The following is a 19,048-nucleotide window of genomic DNA, read 5'->3' on the forward strand; positions in this document are numbered from 1 at the left end:
TGCTTAAAGTCAAGTTATTATATTTGAATAGAATTTAGATTTACTATATTATTCTACAGTTGTGAGAAATACATTTATTTATTTTACTAGGTACTCTGTTGAGTAAGAAACCAGATTTTGTACAGTTAAAAAGTTTAATTTAATCTGCGTTTTCCTTTGGCACTGTTGCTAAGAAAAGTTTATTTTAAAAACAAAAGTTTGTGAAATACAATGGTTCTGTGTTGATATTTGTTATTCATGTTAAGTTCATTGGTATTTATTAGTTAGGGTTTGCTTTTAATATTACACATTATTTGTTTTATAAACACTGTATTTTGTTTTTGTAAACCACTCAGGATTGGTGTATAGCTGCTCTTTTTCATTTTTCAAATGGTTTAAATTAAAAGATATATGTTTCTATTTTCAAAAAGGAATTTAATTTGTAATGAAATAAAATGTTAATGACTTTTTGATTTTGTCATTCACATTAATTCCTTATTGTGATAATGAAACTTCCTCTTTACAGAATGTTCTGTTTTAACCTGGTTGGAGTACTGTGAAAAAAGCCTCCTGTAATCTCCTGGATCCCTTATAGACACCACACCTCTTCATTCACAGGGTAAGCAACATGCATTATTAATATCATAATATGTTAGATCATTGACTTTAGCCTGAATTGATAGAAGAGTATTAAATTAATACAATAGAACCATGGTGAATTAAACTACTCAAAATAAGTTAAAAGGTAAAAAGTCATTTTTATTTTCCATGAATCACCCCAATCATTCTAGAATAATTAATTATTTTCAAATTGAGCTTTTCAAGTCATCTGGTGAAGACATCCTGTAAAAGAAAATATCGCAATGTCAATTATTTCCAATATCATGCAACCCTAGTTTCTACTGATAAGCCTATATCCAAGAGTCTATGCTTCATCATTTAAAGATCCACCGTATCAAAAGCTTTTGATAGGTTTATGAAAAGGAATGCACAGTGATGGCCCTTGTCTAGAGAGACAATAAAATAATGTATTACTTTAAGACAGTTGAGGTCAACAGCTGGTGTGGGTTTGCTTATAGCTGCCCAGCTCTGCCGCCATGTGTTGGAGTTTACCCCGGTGAACGAGAGGGTCGTTTCCCTGCGCCTACGGGTCGGGGATAGGTCTCTCACTGTTGTTTGTGCCTACGGGCCAAACGGCAGTGCAGAGTACCCGACCTTCTTAGAGTCTCTGGGAGGGGTGCTGGAAAGTGCTCCGACTGGGGACTCTATTGTTCTACTGGGGGACTTCAACGCCCACGTGGGCAACGACAGTGACACCTGGAGGGGCGTGATTGGGAGGAACGGCCCCCCCTGATCTGAACCCGAGCGGTGTTCAGTTATTGGACTTCTGTGCTAGTCACAGTTTGTCCATAACAAACACCATGTTCAAGCATAAGGGTGTCCATCAGTGCACGTGGCACCAGGACACCCTAGGCCGCAGGTCGATGATCGACTTTGTTGTCGTCTCATCTGACCTGCGGTCGTATGTCTTGGACACTCGGGTGAAGAGAGGGGCGGAGCTGTCAACTGATCACCACCTGGTGGTGAGTTGGATCCGATGGCGGGGGAGGAAGCTGGACAGACTCGGCAGGCCCAAGCGTACTGTAAGGGTCTGCTGGGAACGTCTGGCCGAGTCTCCTGTCAGAGAGATCTTTAACTCCCACCTCCGGCAGAGCTTCGACTGGATCCCGAGGGAGGTTGGAGATATTGAGTCCGAGTGGACCATGTTCTCCACCGCCATTGTCGAAGCGGCCGCTCGGAGCTGTGGCCGTAAGGTCTCCGGTGCCCGTCGAGGCGGCAATCCCCGAACCCGGTGGTGGACACCGGAAGTAAGGGATGCCGTCAAGCTGAAGGAGTCCTATCAGGCCTGGTTGGCTTGTGGGACTCCTGACGCAGCTGACGGGTACCGACAGGCCAAGCGGGCTGCAGCCCGGGTGGTTGTGGAGGCAAAAACTCGGGCCTGGGAGGAGTTCGGTGAGGCCATGGAGAAGGACTATCGGCTGGCCTCGAAGAGATTCTGGCAAACCATCCGGCGCCTCAGGAGAGGGAAACAGTGCCCTACCAACGCTGTTTACAGTAGAGGTGGGCAGCTGTTGACCTCAACTGAGGATGTCGTCGGGCGGTGGAAGGAATACTTCGAGGATCTTCTCAATCCCGCTGTCACTTCTTCCATTGAGGAAGCAGAGGATGAGGGCTCAGAGGTGGACTCGTCCATCACCCGGGCTGAAGTCACTGAGGTGGTCAAGAAACTCCTCGGTGGCAAGGCACCGGGGGTGGATGAGATCCGCCCTGAGTACCTCAAGTCTCTGGATGTTGTGGGGCTGTCTTGGTTGACACGCCTGTGCAACATCGCGTGGCGGTCGGGGACAGTGCCTCTGGGATGGCAGACCGGGGTGGTGGTCCCTCTTTTTAAAAAGGGGGACCGGAGGGTGTGTTCCAACTATAGGGGGATCACACTTCTCAGCCTCCCCGGGAAAGTCTATGCCAGGGTTCTGGAGAGGAGAATACGGCCGATAGTAGAACCTCGGATTCAGGAGGAACAGTGTGGTTTTCGTCCGGGCCGTGGAACACTGGACCAGCTCTATACCCTCTACGGGGTGTTGGAGGGTTCATGGGAGTTTGCCCAACCAATCCACATGTGTTTTGTGGATTTGGAGAAGGCATTCGACTGTGTCCCTCGCGGCATCTTGTGGAGGGTGCTTGGGGAATATGGGGTCCTGGGTCCTTTGCTAAGGGCTGTCAGGTCCCTGTACAACCGAAGCAGGAGCTTGGTCCGCATTGCCGGCAGTAAGTCAGACTTGTTCCCAGTGCATGTTGGACTCCGGCAGGGCTGCCCTTTGTCACCGGTTCTGTTCGTAATTTTTATGGACAGAATTTCTAGGCGCAGCCAGGGGCCGGAGGGTGTCAGGTTTGGGGACCACACAATTTCGTCTCTGCTCTTTGCAGATGATGTTGTCGTGTTGGCCCCTTCTAACCAGGACCTTCAGCATGCGCTGGGACAGTTTGCAGCCGAGTGTGAAGCGGTGGGGATGAAAATCAGTACCTCCAAATCCGAGGCCATGGTCCTCAGTCGGAAAAGGGTGGCTTGCCCGCTTCAGGTTGGTGGAGAGTGCCTGCCTCAAGTGGAGGAGTTTAAGTATCTAGGGGTCTTGTTCACGAGTGAGGGAAGGATGGAACGGGAGATTGACAGACGGATCGGTGCAGCTTCTGCAGTAATGCAGTCGATGTATCGGTCTGTCGTGGTGAAGAAAGAGCTGAGCCGCAAGGCGAAGCTCTCGATTTACCAGTCAATCTACGTTCCTACTCTCACCTATGGTCATGAGCTTTGGGTCATGACCGAAAGGACAAGATCCCGGATACAGGCGGCCGAAATGAGCTTTCTCCGCAGGGTGGCCGGGCGATCCCTTAGAGATAGGGTGAGAAGCTCGGTCACCCGGGAGGAGCTCAGAGTAGAGCCGCTGCTCCTCCACATCGAGAGGGGTCAGCTGAGGTGGCTTGGGCATCTTTTTCGGATGCCTCCGGGAACGCCTTCCTGGGAAGGTGTTCCGGTCCCGTCCCACCGGGAGGAGACCCCGGGGAAGACCTAGGACACGCTGGAGGGACTATGTCTCCCGGCTGGCCTAGGAACGCCTCGGTGTCCCCCCGGAAGAGCTAGAGGAAGTGTCTGGGGAGAGGGAAGTCTGGGCATCCCTGCTTAGACTGCTGCCCCCGCGACCCAGCCCCGGATAAGCGGAAGAAGATGCGATGCGATTACTTTAAGACCTGCTGTAATTGTTTTGTGTATTCGTTCTAAAACCAGATTGATGAACTCAAGATCTAATTTGCAAGTAAACAATATTTCAGTTGCTTACTCACAAGGGACTCGCTAAAACAGAGAGTTTGGAAATAGGTCTATAAGTATTTAACAATGTTCAATCTTTTAACAGGGGAAGCACAAAGGCAGATTTTCAAATTAATGGAATTTTGTTTGACCTTAATGAAAGATTAAATACATAAGATAAAGTTGGTGCAATAAAATTAGCAGTTATCTTTATAAAGAGTAGATCAAAATTATCAGCAACCGAAGATATATTTGTATTCAAAGATTTGAGGGCTCTTGGTACCTCTGAGTTAGTAATTTGATTTGATGACAATCAGCATTTTCAAGTGTTTGGCAGGGATGATTTAGAGATTAAAATAAAAAAATCTACAACTTTGTCAGAGATTTTAATTGAGTCTTTGACAATTAATAAAATGAAATGATTTATCAGATTTAAAGGTATTGTTTTGAATTGCTGAGAGGCTATGTCAAAAATAAATTCTGATTAGATCAGGGGTTGTGTGTGTTTGTGTGTGTGTGTGTGTGTGTGTGATTGTCAAAATAATAGTGACACACACTGGTTCTGTTCATGATCCAGCCAGCCTCAGGATAGATGGAGGGATATTTCATTAGTAGGCTACCATGTTCATCTAATATCTTCAGAATTAATTGAATTGCCTTGTAAATGTCAGCAAGATTTTCTACTTCGCTGTTCAATCTGCTGTTTAAACATCATGTGAATCTAACGTCTAAACATAAGACCAAGCCGACATGAGCTACTGAAAGACTTTGACAGGGACCGAGAGAGTCACACGAGATTGTGTATGCACACTCAGACATAATTCAGATCTGAGACAGTAAAGAAGAGAAGGGAGGAGGGAATTGCCCAGTGGGAAACATTGTCTCTCTTTGGTGTGTCAGCAGAGATAGAACGACCCCTACTGCTCAGGTAGGTCTTTGAAACTGAAGAAGAGACAATGAAAAATGTAATAAAATAAATAAGTATATGTGTGTTAACATCTCAACTTGTACATGATGTACATGACATTTTGTACTTAGACTTTAGACAACCGATTTAATTTTTTCATTCAAATAGGATCATTATAACCACTGGCACTCAATGATACAAATATCACTATTTCAAATGTTGTCATTCCAGAACAGTTCTCCACAACCACATGGCATGGAGCTTCACCTCGCTAGCTTCTGTGCATTTGTGTTCTGCAAGCATGCAATCTGACACACAGACACATTCAGTGAAAAGTATAGAAGATGTAAGACTCTACAAGTTGTGTATTTAGACCATTCTGTATTAATACAAGACTACAGTCCACAGGACCATTCTGTATTAATACAAGGCTGCAGTCCACAGGAACTTTCTCTATTGATACAAGGCTACAGTCCACAGGGACCATTTTGTATTGATGCAAGGCTACAGTCCACAGGACCATTCAGTATTGATGCAAGGCTACAGTCCACAGGACCAATCTGTATTGATGCAAGGCTACAGTCCACAGGACCAATCTGTATTGATACAAGGCTACAGTCCACAGGACCATTCTGTATTGATGCAAGGCTACAGTCCACAGGACCAATCTGTATTGATACAAGGCTACAGTCCACAGGACCTGTCAGTGTTGATGAAAGGCTACAGTCCACAGGTCCAATCTGTATTGATACAAGGCTACAGTCCACCGGAACATTCTGTATTGATGCAAAGCTACAGTCCACAGGTCCAATCTGTATTGATACAAGGCTACAGTCCACAGGACCATTCTGTATTGATGAATGGCTACAGTCCATAGGACCATTCGGTATTGATGCAATACACCTAATGCAACTGTTTATAGGCCGTTGGTTGAACGTGCAATATAGTCTCTGTGCACATTTTCCAAAGTCTTAGGTCAGGACTTCATCCGTATTGTGGGAGTACCATTGTAAAGGCATATTCTGATTGATTAAGCCAACTCTGCAAACAAGGTACAATTAACGTAAAATTTAAATTGAGCAATGTAACACAGATGTTCTGCAATACTCCCACAATACGGATTGAACTGTGCCCTTACACAACATAATGCAGCTTTTAGTTGCACTCAGAAGTCATTCAACATTGTGGTTCTGTGTAATTACAAGGCTTAATAACAAAATGTGTGGGCTATGTTCCATTGTGCACATTAAGATGAGTAAAGCAACCCAGAGTCAGGGACCACTAGGTAGTGTCTCTTATAGTGCTGTACTATGTACTGACTTGACTCTAACATTTTGTAAGGGTCAGCTTGCTGCCCTTTGTGGTAGTTTGGAGTATTGAGTGATGCTTCAAACCAATCACAAAGTGCATACATTAATCTGTAATCATATTATCCTAAAATATTACATAAAACAAGAAACCAGGCAAGCATAGTTCAGCAGGTCCGCAATAGAATGTGATAATAATGTCTGCCCTCTCAAGAGTCTAACCTAGGTTGCCCACATGAAAGGCTGTTTCTTTAACCACAACACCACAGAGTAGACCCATTTGCCAGGTGTCAGTATAACATATTGACATTATATAATGTTGTCATGCATTAACATCACGTCAGGTTTGAATATTTCGTTAGACACCATTAACCATCGTCTTAAACTGAGTAACGTTTCTTATGAAGTTTACCTCCACCACAAATAGTATCTATAAACTGTATGACTTTTGCCACTGGCCGTTTTAAAAACTTATTAGCCAGTAATATGTCGCTAGACACCATTATGCATTGTGTTAAACCTAGGAATGTTTCTTATAAAGTTTACCTCCTCCACAAATAGCATCTATTAACTGTATGGCTTTTGCCACTTGCCGTTTTAACAACTTATTTGCCACTCGTGAATGACACTGATACAATAACTACTGTATCAATACAGGTGACGATAATGGCCCTTTTTGGACATCACTACAGCAAACAGTTTAATTTCAAGATTCCGGTAGCTACAGAAGGTTGTAGCCAGCAAGGTTTTTATCTATTCTGAACAAATCCTCTTTTACCACTGGCTGTTTTAACAGCTAATTAGCCGTTCGTGAATTTCGTTGAGTATCTATCAATATAGGTGACGATATATTTATAACTAACTTTTTCGTCAAGTGAAAAGATGAAAGAATCGTGTAAGCAGCGAAGTGTTTGTCTTTCCTGAACAAATCCTTATATCCACCAGAACAGTTTTATTTTAGTCTTCCTATTATGTAGCTACAGTGGGGAGAACAAGTATTTGATACACTGCTGATTTTGCAGGTTTTACCACTTACAAAGCATGTAGAAGTCTGTAATTCTTATCATAGGTACTCTTCAGCTGTGAGTGACAGAATCTAAAACAAAAATCCCGAAAATCACATTTCATGATTTTTAAGTAATGAATTTTCATTTTATTGCATGACATAAGTATTTGATACATCAGAAAAGCATTACTTAATATTTGGTACAGACATTTTTTGTTTGGAATTACAGAGATCATACGTTTCCTGTAGTTCTTGACCAGGTTTGCACACACTGCAGAAGGGATTTTGGGCCACTCCTCCATACAGACCTTATCCAGAACCTTCAGGTTTCGGGGCTGTGGCTGGGCAATACGGACTTTCAGCTCCCTCCAAAGATTTTCTATTGGGTTCAGGTCTGGAGACTGGCTAGGCCACTCCAGGACCTTGAGATGCTTGTTACGGAGCCACTCCTTAGTTGCCCTGGCTGTGTTTCGGGTCCTTGTCATGCTGGAAGACCCAGCCATGACCCATCTTCAATGCTCTTACTGAGGGAAGGAGCTTGTTGGCCAAGATCTCACGATACATGGCCCCATCCATCTTCCCCTCAATACGGTGTCCCCTTTGCAGAAAAGCATCCCCAAAGAATGATGTTTCCACCTCTATGCTTCATGGTTGGGATGGTGTTCTTGGGGTTGTACTCATCCTTCTTCTTCCTCCAAACACGGCGAGTGGAGTTTAGACCAAAAAGCTCTATTTTTGTCTCATCAGACCACATGACCTTCTCCCATTCCTCCTCTGGATCATCCAGATGGTCATTCGCAAACTTCAGACAGGCCTGGACATGCGCTGGTTTGAGCAGGGGGACCTTGCGTGCGCTGCAGGATTTTAATCCATGACGGCATAGTTTGTTACTAATGGTTTTCTTTGAGACTGTGGTCCCAGCTCTCATCAGGTCATTGACCAGGTCCTGCCGTGTAGTTCTGGGCTGATCCCTCACCTTCCTCATGATTATTGATGCCCCATGAGGTGAGATCTTGCATGGAGCCCCAGACCGAGGGAGATTGACCTTCATCTTGAACTTCTTCCATTTTCTAATAATTGCGCCAACAGTTGTTGCCTTCTCACCAATCTGCTTGCCTATTGTCCTGTAGCCCATCCCAGCCTTGTTCAGGTCTACAATTTTATCCCTGATGTCCTTACACAGCTCTCTGGTCTCTGCCATTGTGGAGAGGTTGGAGTCTGTTTGATTGAGTGTGTGGAGAGGTGTCTTTTATACAGGTAACTAGTTCAAACAGGTGCAGTTACTACAGGTAATGAGTGGAGAACAGGAAGGCATCTTAAAGAAATACTAACAGGTCTGTGAGAGCCGGAATTCTTACTGGTTGGTAGGTGATCAAATACTTATGTCATGCAATAAAATAAAATAAATTATTTAAAAATCATACAATGTGATTTTCTGAATTTTTGTTTTAGATTCCGTCTCTCACAGTTGAAGTGTACCTATGATAGACCTCTACATGACCTCTACATGCTTTGTAAGTAAGAAAACCTGCAAATTCGGCAGGTTATCAAATACTTGTTCTCCCCACTGTACATCAGGTTATAACCAGCAACGTTTTTGTCTGTCCTGAACCTCAGGTTCAGGACAACTTTAAGCAGAGTATCAAGTCTACTCCATTGTGTAACATCACAGGCCTTCATTTTCTATTGTATAAGAGGGAGGACTTCAGACTTTTTTTTCTTCAAGAACCTTTTTAATTTTCATTGATTTAAAAAACATAACAGCAGTTAAAAAAGATCTCATTTTGTACACTCAGTTGCTGCAGTTGGATTAGACATAATTGAATACTGCCTAAAATCATGGAAAATGAACAGATATTAGAGAAGGATACTAAAAACTAAATAAAACTAACCAGAAAGAAACAGCCTTGGTATCCCTTTTAATGTAAAAACAACACTGAATGTTAAAAAAGACAGAAACAAATGCTGGGATGTAATGTAATAGAGATTTGTGCATTTAATACTGTGCAGGTTCCAACTAGGCTATTTATATTTTAAAGCAAAGGTTAATGAAAAAAACAAAAATGATTTTAGGCTAAATGCCTAGGAGAAGAGATGAAGTTAAACTATTGATTCCCATTGTCTCTCATTGTCCACATTCAAATCAAACACAAGAAACTCAAAGAAAGGCAGTCAGAATTTCAATTCAATATCTACAAAATTGGCATTTTAACAACCTAGCTATATACACTGTACAAAGGTTTGAACACAAACGTACATCTTTTACAAAAAAACTTGCCCAACTTTATTAGGCATATATTACAATACAATGACTCCAAGCCCAATACAACACTGATCTGTTATGTTATATTTTCTCTGCCTGTCCTGGACTGATACAGATGTGTGTGAGAGAAAGCCATTGTTAGTAACCACCGATTATTCTATTTTCTGTGTGGATAGAACCAAAATGGAACACAGCCTTTAACCAGACCCTTAATTCAATGTTGCCTGGCACTTTGTGTGAGATGTTACATTAGTATATTCTGAACAAAAATATAAACACAACATGCAAAGTGTTGGTCCCATGTTTCATGAGCTGAAAATAAATCCTAGAAATGTTCCGTACATACAAAAAGTGTATTTATACCATGTCAAATCCATAGATTAAAGCCTAATAAATTCAATTGACAGATTTTCTCATATTAACTAAGTAAAATCGTAAACATTTTACCATGCTGTGTTTATATTTTTGCATTACTCTCTTATAATGCATTTTAATTGTACACAGACCCTAGTTCTTAACTCCAGTCAAGCAGGAGTCAGAACTATTGCAGACATAGCTTTGGGAAATAATGGACAGACTACAAAACATGCTCAGTGCAAAACATGGAAAGGACAATAAACAAGGAAGAGAAATAAAAAACATTTAGTTTGCAGTGCTGGGAAATGTAAGAACTCAATGTAAATTATCAAAGCTGACAATTAAAGCAAATGTACTTGGCCCAAAAGAAGAGCATTGACAGGATAGCCTGTGGGACAGAAGGCTAGCTGGTTTTATGAGAGGAAGTCGGGACCAAGGACAATAAAAATGTTCCACTTAAAATAAATGGCATTCTTGGAATGTGGATAATAGAAAAAAATATTTTACCATTTCAATTGCATCAGAATGGTAATTTTATTATTTAACAAATTCTGTACAGTCCATGAGTAAACAGTTTGCAGATTTGTATAAGAAAAAAATGATGAAAAAAATAAAATAATCTGCGGGGGGAGTCCCACCCAATCCCCCCAAAGGAATCTGCATCATGGTTTGGGGGAAGTCCACAGACCTATGTAGGTGAGCAGTATTGAGTATTGAGAGATGGAGAAGGGGAGATGCGTGGAAGTGAAGATCACACCTGTTATTAGCCAAAAGAAAAGGCCATATCACAGTACTGACAATGACATGATTGTTCTCTTTCTTATTGTCAAACATTCTCAATCTATTCTTTATTCATTTGCCCGTCCATTTCCTCTACCCTTGTCTTTTTAAAGTTTCCATTTTTAACTTTACCTTTATTATTCACATTCTCAACCTGTTCATTTACATACTCAATCTGATCCTGACTATGGAAGGGTACAACACTCCGCTGTCCGTGACAGGCTAGGCTTAGGGAAATAATGACAACCTGCCATGGGCAAAAATGTGTCAAAACAAATAGCTTTCCTTTGCATGCAGCTTGATAGTGTCTTAAGGGCAGCGGCTTGGGAAAGTAGTTTAAGGATAAAGCGTGCAATGGGTGAAATGGTTTAAGGTTTGCAATGAAAGTGATTTGAAGTGTTCCATCGGGTACTGTTCTGATGATGTAACCACAAACTAGTCCGTAAACCAATAAGCTTTTTCCTTCGAGGAAGGACATCCATCTATCACAATTCCACCCAGAGGACTTGCACAGCTAGGCACAGCGTCTACACAGCGTTCTACTCCAGCGGTCTCTGTCCTGGCCTGCCTATCGGCCTGCAGCTCCGAACCCCAGTGACCCTCGTCCCTACGACAGGCCTAGTTCAGACCTCAGTCTGCTGCTGTAGCTCTATGGTGTATGTTACCCCCCGGTGGAGCTCATCCATGCTGTCAAAGTCACTGCCGCCGGCCTCGGAATCGTCAAAACCGCATGGAGCCGACACGTCCGAGGCCGACGACGCGTTCCCTGACAGCCTCATGTTCAGCGACGTGTTATCCTGTGCCTCACTGCCTCCTGGTGGGATCGTCCCTCCTGCAAAAATGCTGAACTCCTCCACTGCTTGGCCCACCTCCCCCAGGGGTAGCTGGTGCGGGGGCAGGTATTGGCTGGGGTGGAAGTGAGGGCGGGGCGACCGGTGGCGTCCGGCGCTTTCACTCCCACTCAGGGTGCTCTCCTTGGAGGGGGGGTGGGTGCTTCCGGCTGGGAGGGTGTCGTAGGGGGGATCCTGGTACTCCTCTAGGGGGGTGGGGAGGGGAAGGGGAAGCTGGTCCTGCGTCAGGAACTCCTCTTCGTGGGGAGGCGGGAAGTCACTGTCGATATCGTAGCCTCCCAAGTAGTAGTCCGACTCCAGCTCCCGGGTGCTGCCCCCCAGGCGAGAGCTGCCTCCTAGTCGGGACGCTGAGGCCACCATGTCGCCATGGACCCCCAGGCCACTGGCCTCGTAGCTGGGTACCTCCTCGATGTCGGGCAGCCGTGAGTTGGGCATCCAGTCGGACGTGTCCCAGTGATATGCTGGAGGAAGGAGAGACAGAGTTAGATGTGACAGTGAGCGCAATCTCTGCCAACATGCCAACAGACATTGACAATGTGGAGATTCATCTGTCTTGTTGTTTGTAAACAACAAAAGCACAAGGGTAAAAGGGCTACCACAGCACAAGGGACATCCACTACAGTGAACGTGTTAGGGCTGTTTGGAAGGTTTCACGACATGCAGGTGGGAAGCCTCCTAAGAACATCAGGTCAGCAGGTCACAGGTCAAAAGGTCACAGCATGCCAGGGTTCAGGGGGAGTCAGGGGACACACGTCAGAAACAGCCAAGCCATTGTGAGAGGTTAGAGGTTACCGACCGATGGGATCATTCAACATAAACAAACACAGCACAACTTGACCTATTTCCACATGTTAACAAGTTTCAGGTTTCACAAAGCATCCAACTGTAAGTTAAAATACAAAATAAAGACAGTAAGGACATGCAAAATAGGAAAAAGGAAAATACACTAAAACATGTAATCCATCCTGACAAAAATAACATTGGAACAGCACATCTGAGTACACATCAAAGTAACAAGCTCATGAAAAGCAGTAGAAATATCACTTTAATGGGGTAGAAAAAAACAACACGCTTCGCGGTGGGATGTAGATGCATTGAGAGGATGGAACATCTTGTCACAAGGCAGCAAGCCAAAGCAAATGAAAGAAAAAAGTGGCCAAACAGAAGAAACGGCAGCAAGGCATGTTCAAGAGTGGTTGTCCCGGGAGATGAGTGGCGCCTCGCTGACCGGGTGAAGTGACTACTCCAAGGCCGCATTGGGGGTGCTCAGTCAGGATGACACTGTGACTGGGACTTACACATGCTTTGGTGTGTGTGTGTGTGTGTGTAGTACTAATCTCTTTAGCTCACATTCCATTTCTTGCCATTGCCAAATTGGCACATGATAGGGAAATTAGACTAAAGAGACAAATAACCAAGCTAGGAGTATCAAATCACACCCACACATGATGCTGGGATAAAGAATGAGAGAAGGCGGGAACAGTGACATGGAGACATGGAAAGAAAGAAATAGAGGAAGAAGGAGAAAGCATGAAAGGCAAAGAAAAGAAGAGAAAGAGTAGGTGAAAGAAGAAAAGGCAGGGGATCACCTCTGTTGTAGCTCTGACCTTGGTCCATGACTGACACTGTCAGGTGAGGGAACAGGAAAACAGAGAGCTTTAGCGTGTTAGCGTGGGTGTGTGTTAGAGGTGCCTGACGTGTTGGTGAAGGTATCTGAGAACCATCTGATACTTGAGTGGCTTTACATTGATCCCCCACAGTCCCTCCCACTCCACCCATACCAGCACCTCCTAATCTACACCTCCCATGCAGGGATTTATAGAGGTTGAATGTCAGTGCACACGACGCATACTGACAGTGTATTGACAGTATGTGTGTACTGTCAGTGAATTTACAGTAAGTGTGTGGAATGTCAGTGTATTTACTGTATGTGTGTGTACTGTCAGTGAATTTACAGTAAGTGTGTGGAATGTCAGTGTATTTACTGTATGTGTGTGGACTGTCAGTGTATTTACAGTAAGTGTGTGGACTGTCAGTGTATTTATAGTATGTGTGTACTGTCAGTGTATTTACAGTAAGTGTGTGGACTGTCAGTGTATTTACAGTAAGTGTGTGGACTGTCAGTGTATTTACAGTATGTGTGTGGACTGTCATTATGTGTGTACTGTCAATGTATTCATAGTATGTGTGTGGACTGTCAATGTATTTATAGAATGTGTGTGCTGTCAGTGTATTTATAGTATGTGTGTACTGTCAGTGTATTTACAGTATGTGTGTGGACTGTCAATGTATTTATAATATGTGTGTGGTGTCAGTGTATTTACAGTATGTGTGTGGACTGTCAATGTATTTATAATATGTGTGTGCTGTCAGTGTATTTACAGTGTGTGTGAGGACTGTCAATGTATTTACAGTATGTGTGTGCTGTCAGTGTATTTGCAGTGTGTGTGTGGACTGTCAATGTATTTATAATATGTGTGTGCTGTCAGTGTATTTACAGTATGTGTGTTCTGAGAGTGTATTTACAGTATGTATGTGCTGTCAGTGTATTTACAGTATGTGTGTGGACTGTCAATGTATTTACAGTATGTATGTGCTGTCAGTGTATTTACAGTATGTGTGTGGTCAGTGTATTTACAGTATGTATGTGCTGTCAGAGGTATTTACAGTATGTGCGTGGTCAGTGTATTAACCCTGATCTTTCTGTCAAACCCCTATAAACTCCTCAAAATTCCAGACTCAACACTGAATGCTCTTCTGGTAGGCGTGTATCTCTGTGTGTGTGTGTAAAAGGTTGCCCCTTCATGGTCCGCTAAGTATTTGGTTGTGCATAGTGCAGCCTATGTGTGTCATGTGTACAATGACTATGAATCACATCAAAGCCATGTATTTTACACCCTTGCAGAAGACTGTGATCTTCAAACAGGAGCAGCAGGTAGCGGCATGGATAGCATTGGCATGGCTCCTCTCAGAGAGAGGGAAGTGTAGTGAGAAGAACATCAGACGGCGAAAGAGAGAGGAGGGGATGAAACATGGTACCTTCGTTCTCGATAGTGTCGACTGCATCATTGACCAGTCGAATGACGGTCACTATGGAGGCTTGTTGGGAGAGAAGCAGAGGGAGGAGACACGGTTTGAGACACAGGAAGAAGACACCAGCTTCCCGAGAAAGCAGAGCTACTATAGGCCCAGAGCTAGGGTCAACACTGGGGGCGGGTAGCATTGGAGGACAGTAGGAGACCTAGGAAGTGACTAACACATTCATCCGGTGTATTTCTGGGGACTACTCTCCATGTGGACACAACCATACAGGCCTATCCAAACAGAATTTTGCTAGATAAATGGGGACATAAAAACAGATTACTCTAAAAAACAAATACCTTTTCACTAATCCTAATCCTAACCCTAACCCTAACAATAAAATTAAATATAAACAAAACCCTACCCATTACCATAATCCTAACTGCTACGTTCAACCTAAAACTAGCCCTTAAACATTTATGTGAAACGGGAAACTGAGTCCATTTATTGAATTTTTCTTTTGGGCACATCGTTGACCCCATTTATATAGAAGAAGCTGTTCACAGTACACACACACATACTCCCATTTAAAACTGTGGAGATGAGGTAGGGCAATGTTCCGAGAGAGAGCGGGGGATAGAGAAAGAGCAAAAAACAGATCAATACAAAAATGACAACCAAACAGAGAAGGAATTATGGAATGAACATAATAATGACATGACATCACATTGCATTCCCAGCAGTGGCCAGCGGCAAACGGTTCTATCGATTGTTTGGCTAACATCACAGTCAGATATGTGATCTTGACAGTTAAGCTACTCCATTGCTTATGAATTAATGAGGACCCAAGGTAATAGACACAGAAAAAAAAAGTGGAATAAATACAGTACAGCAGCAGCTGTGATAGAGTTGTGAGTTTCCTCAACATTTAATCAACAAAAGTTGAGCAAATTCACTATCACATATCTTGAAAAAACAACCTTTTTGAAGAAGGCCGACATTGGAAGCACATTGTTTTTCAACTGTGCATGGAGTATTACATACATTAGTTCTCAAAACTATTCACACCCTTTTTCTAAATGTTATTGTCTTACAAAAAAAAATAGGGACTAGATTTATTTCATGCTGGTTCTTCAAAAGCACCAATCAGGGTAGAATATAGGAACATTTCCAAGGTTTTGAATATCCTCCTGAGAGCAGCACAGTCCTTATGGGAAAGATAACTGTGAATATGTCAAAAAATAAAGGAGTTACAGTCTTCCACGGCTAAGATGGGAGACACTGTAGAAAATACTGTACCACAACAATAGCCAAAAAAAAGCCAACAATTCACAGATTTTTTTCCCCCTTTGACATTTTGGACTTGGATAAGTGTCAAAAACTCCTGATTAAATCCATTGTGATTTCATGTTGTATCAATAAAATGTGACAAAGTCCATGGGGTGAATACTGTTTCGTTTGTGCTACTACCAGTCCCAGGGTAACAGCACAAAACAACAATTACGTAGCTTCAGTATGGGGATGTCAGTACACAAAACCTATACAACAAATTTGACACAAAACATTATTAAATAAATCCCCTCTAAGTAAAAAGAGAACGGTCATATTTCAAATCAGCTACAAAACGCCACAAATGACATTACAATAAACAACAGACAAGAGAAAACAAGCCAACACAGCACATTAACAACCAGCGAAAGCCTAAACTGGCTTCAGACAACAGTTGGAACGGCGGAATCCACGACGACGACTGTGAAAGCCATGGAAAAGAACAACATGTGGTTAAATGCATAATGATGCGGATGAATGGACAATGTAACAAAAACAACACAGCTGTGGGGAAGCAGGCGCTCTATTCCTCCCAGGTCAGCAGTCGTTTGTCTGAGAGCCCGCCTGTCACTTACATGTCCAAATGAAAACACAGAAATTGCCCTGGAATTAGACAGGTGTAGGAATGAAAAGCCACTGGATTAAAAAAATAATTTACAAATAAAAAAAAACTCCAGTAATGACCGTGAGTCTAATTGGTTTCAGGACAACAACAACAACAACAAAACACAATGGATGACAAATAGTTTTTTCAATAGACTTTTCGAACACAGCAGCAGTACATGTCCCTGTTGGAATGAGTGTTAGGGGGGGGGAAAGCGCACAATATCTTGGGTTCAGACATGTTTGTGGCGATCCCAGTTACAAATGCCCTGTCCCAAAACAACCTCTGAATCTTCTACTATCCTGGGAGTTCTCATCCTAAAGGGCTCCCATCGAACGCAATATGGTGACGGTGCCACCTCAACAGCTAATGGGCTTCGGCGCTGCTGCTCACTGATACAGATATGTGGGTCCCTTTGAATCCACCAGAACCAACGTGCTATCGGGCAAAGGAAATAACTAAACTATGGGCTGCTGCGAGACCGGGCGTAAGACCAGCTTACTGTCTTTAGGAGCGTAGCCAGGGAGAAGCGCCAGTGAGGAAGGTCTTACCGTTGTCGTCGCAGGAGTCAGACTGAAAGGAGCTCAGCGAGTGGACCTCAGAGTTGCTGCCCTTGTTGCTCCCAGAGAAACAGGTCATCTCCTCACCCATGTCCACCATTTTACCTGCAGGGAGAGTTCAGGATCAAGTTCAAAAGGCAGAAGATGGGGAGAGCTGTTATGAATGGGATGGGGTCAGTGGTTTTCAACCTGTTCACCTCAAGGCCATTGTGAGACCCTGGGCCAGGACCACTGCTGAAATACACACATTGTCAGGAGACACTGATTCATTTCCTGAGAACCCACATGGCGCTTGTAAGCTGCACATTAACTACTAATGGGAACGCTGCCATTCTCCAAATTCTCTTATGGGTTCTTGTTCATGTGCCATATGAGCAGGGCCGGCTCTAGCCCTTAGGGGCTTGGAGGTGTTTTTGTTTGTTTGGGTCTCCCAACCTTGTGTGGCTTGGGGGACTGGAGAGCAGGTTTGGGGCCCGGAGAGAAATGAGGAGCAGCTACAGTTTTGGAGAAACAACATATGTGGCTTGTGTACAAAGGCTTGGGACTGTTCAAATGTGCGTAAAGTTATTTCTGTACCTGTGTGTGTTTGTGTGTGTTAAATAATGCAAGCAAGGGGACAATGTGCGCTTGTTAGAACCAGGGCTGTCTTGACTATGGCACCAATTACAAACACACACACACACATTCTCTGGTAAAAACAATGTTGGCGTGCAGTGCTAGGTATCACACACACACACACACAAATGTTGGGGAAATGTATCACAGAGGGTGTTAGGGATTGGCAAGAATCCCTGACGAACCCTAACACTCCCTGACGATTCCAGGTGTGGTTTGCTCTTAGTCATTCTCAAATCTGACAGGTTTCCTAAAACCAGTGAAGTATACCAGTCTAGACATCGCTAGTAAAGAACTAAGTACTCATACTGAATTGGTCTTTTTCTCTTACTTCAGAGTCAGGATTCACTTCTTTTGAGTGAACGGTTTATTTTTCATTCTAGTTGTTATGCTGACCTACTGGCCAGAATCAATCCAACACCCTGATTAAAATGCCCAGATCTCTCAATAGACCCATGCCCGGGCTCTGACCAGCCACTGTCCATCGAGGTTACAGATCCTTTATCGCATTGTGGCGTAACAACAAATGTAATTAATTGATTATTGAACGTTTTTTCGATGGACACGGCAGTGTAGAACCAAAACATACACGACTCGTCTCTGCTCAGTGTTTGAACCGGATAATTAAATTGTCCGAGGGCAGTTGCAGTTCATACATTCTTATCTCCCTCTTGGCAGTCAAGTCATTCTTGACTGCTGGGATTTTCATTTATCTGAACATTTTTTCCGGCAACTCTTTTATTGATCAGCTTTGCATTTTTATTTAGCGGCTAACGGAAACCATGGCACACACTCAGATATTCACACACATACACACAGGACTTTGAATCCGAGGCAACTCCAAATTAGAATGAAGCACTTGATAAACTGAGGGCGATTCTCTGAGTGCAGTCATTTGCAGTATGAATATGGACGAATATGGAAATAACAGAACGACGCAGCCCCCCTAAAGGATTCCTTCCTGGGAAAGACAATGGCTTGAGGGACACGTGTACATGAACGGACATTTAAATATATGCACAAAGAACGTACAAACTGACACGTTAATACAGAACGCCGTCCCTCGCACATGCAACGCAGACATGCAGACGCAATTACCCTCATCGCTGTCCCATGGGCTCTTGCGAATGGAGTCGCAGTCAGAGCGGCAGGGCGAAACGGGCGGCAGGTTGGGCGCCACGCTGCACACCACCACCCCCCTCCGCATGGTGCCTCCCAGTATCCTGGGCGACTCCGGGTGGAAGGTGCTCATCTCCGTGTGTTCCGCGCCCCTCCCGTCCGCCATCTTCTCCAGCGTGGACCGCGGGTCGCCTTGGAAACAGGGCGTGTAAGCCATGGGCCTCACCGGCACCTGCGGCGGGCCGATCATCCCGGAGCCGACACCGATCATCGTGGCGCCCATCCCCGCCTCCGCGTAGAGGTTCAAAGGGTCACCGGGCGTACGGCGCAGGGTCTTGAACTGAACGCCGTTGGCCTTGTTCAGCAGAGCCGCTGTGGCGGGGTCCTGGACCAGAGTCAGGTTGTTGCGTGAGTAGTCCTTCTGGAACACCTGGAGGGACGAGAAAGAACATTTACTACCGGACCAGTACCGACCAGGCCGAACTGTTTAC

General features: G+C 44.0%; 1 protein-coding gene across 7 annotated transcripts in view; it reads right to left on the minus strand.

Annotated features, from left to right (window-relative positions):
* Window positions 1-9,316: 9,316 nt before the first annotated feature.
* The window catches only part of fat3a (FAT atypical cadherin 3a), a 159,536-nt gene continuing 149,804 nt past the window's right edge, over window positions 9,317-19,048 (minus strand). For 4 of the 7 annotated variants that reach the window (XM_029119359.2, XM_029119343.2, XM_020048497.3 and 1 more), the window contains 5 exons: window positions 18,537-18,987; window positions 16,815-16,928; window positions 14,349-14,408; window positions 12,899-12,934; window positions 9,317-11,770 (listed from right to left, as the gene is read on the minus strand). In XM_029119359.2, the coding sequence (XP_028975192.2) occupies window positions 11,082-11,770; window positions 12,899-12,934; window positions 14,349-14,408; window positions 16,815-16,928; window positions 18,537-18,987 (1,350 nt within the window). In that variant the 3' untranslated portion in view covers window positions 9,317-11,081. The remainder of the gene's footprint in view (window positions 11,771-12,898; window positions 12,935-14,348; window positions 14,409-16,814; window positions 16,929-18,536; window positions 18,988-19,048) is intronic. The other 3 variants (XM_020048494.3, XM_020048500.3, XM_029119354.2) reach the window with 2 other exon arrangements.

This window comes from Esox lucius, chromosome 1 (assembly GCF_011004845.1).
Source record: "Esox lucius isolate fEsoLuc1 chromosome 1, fEsoLuc1.pri, whole genome shotgun sequence".
NCBI classification, from domain to species: domain Eukaryota; kingdom Metazoa; phylum Chordata; class Actinopteri; order Esociformes; family Esocidae; genus Esox; species Esox lucius.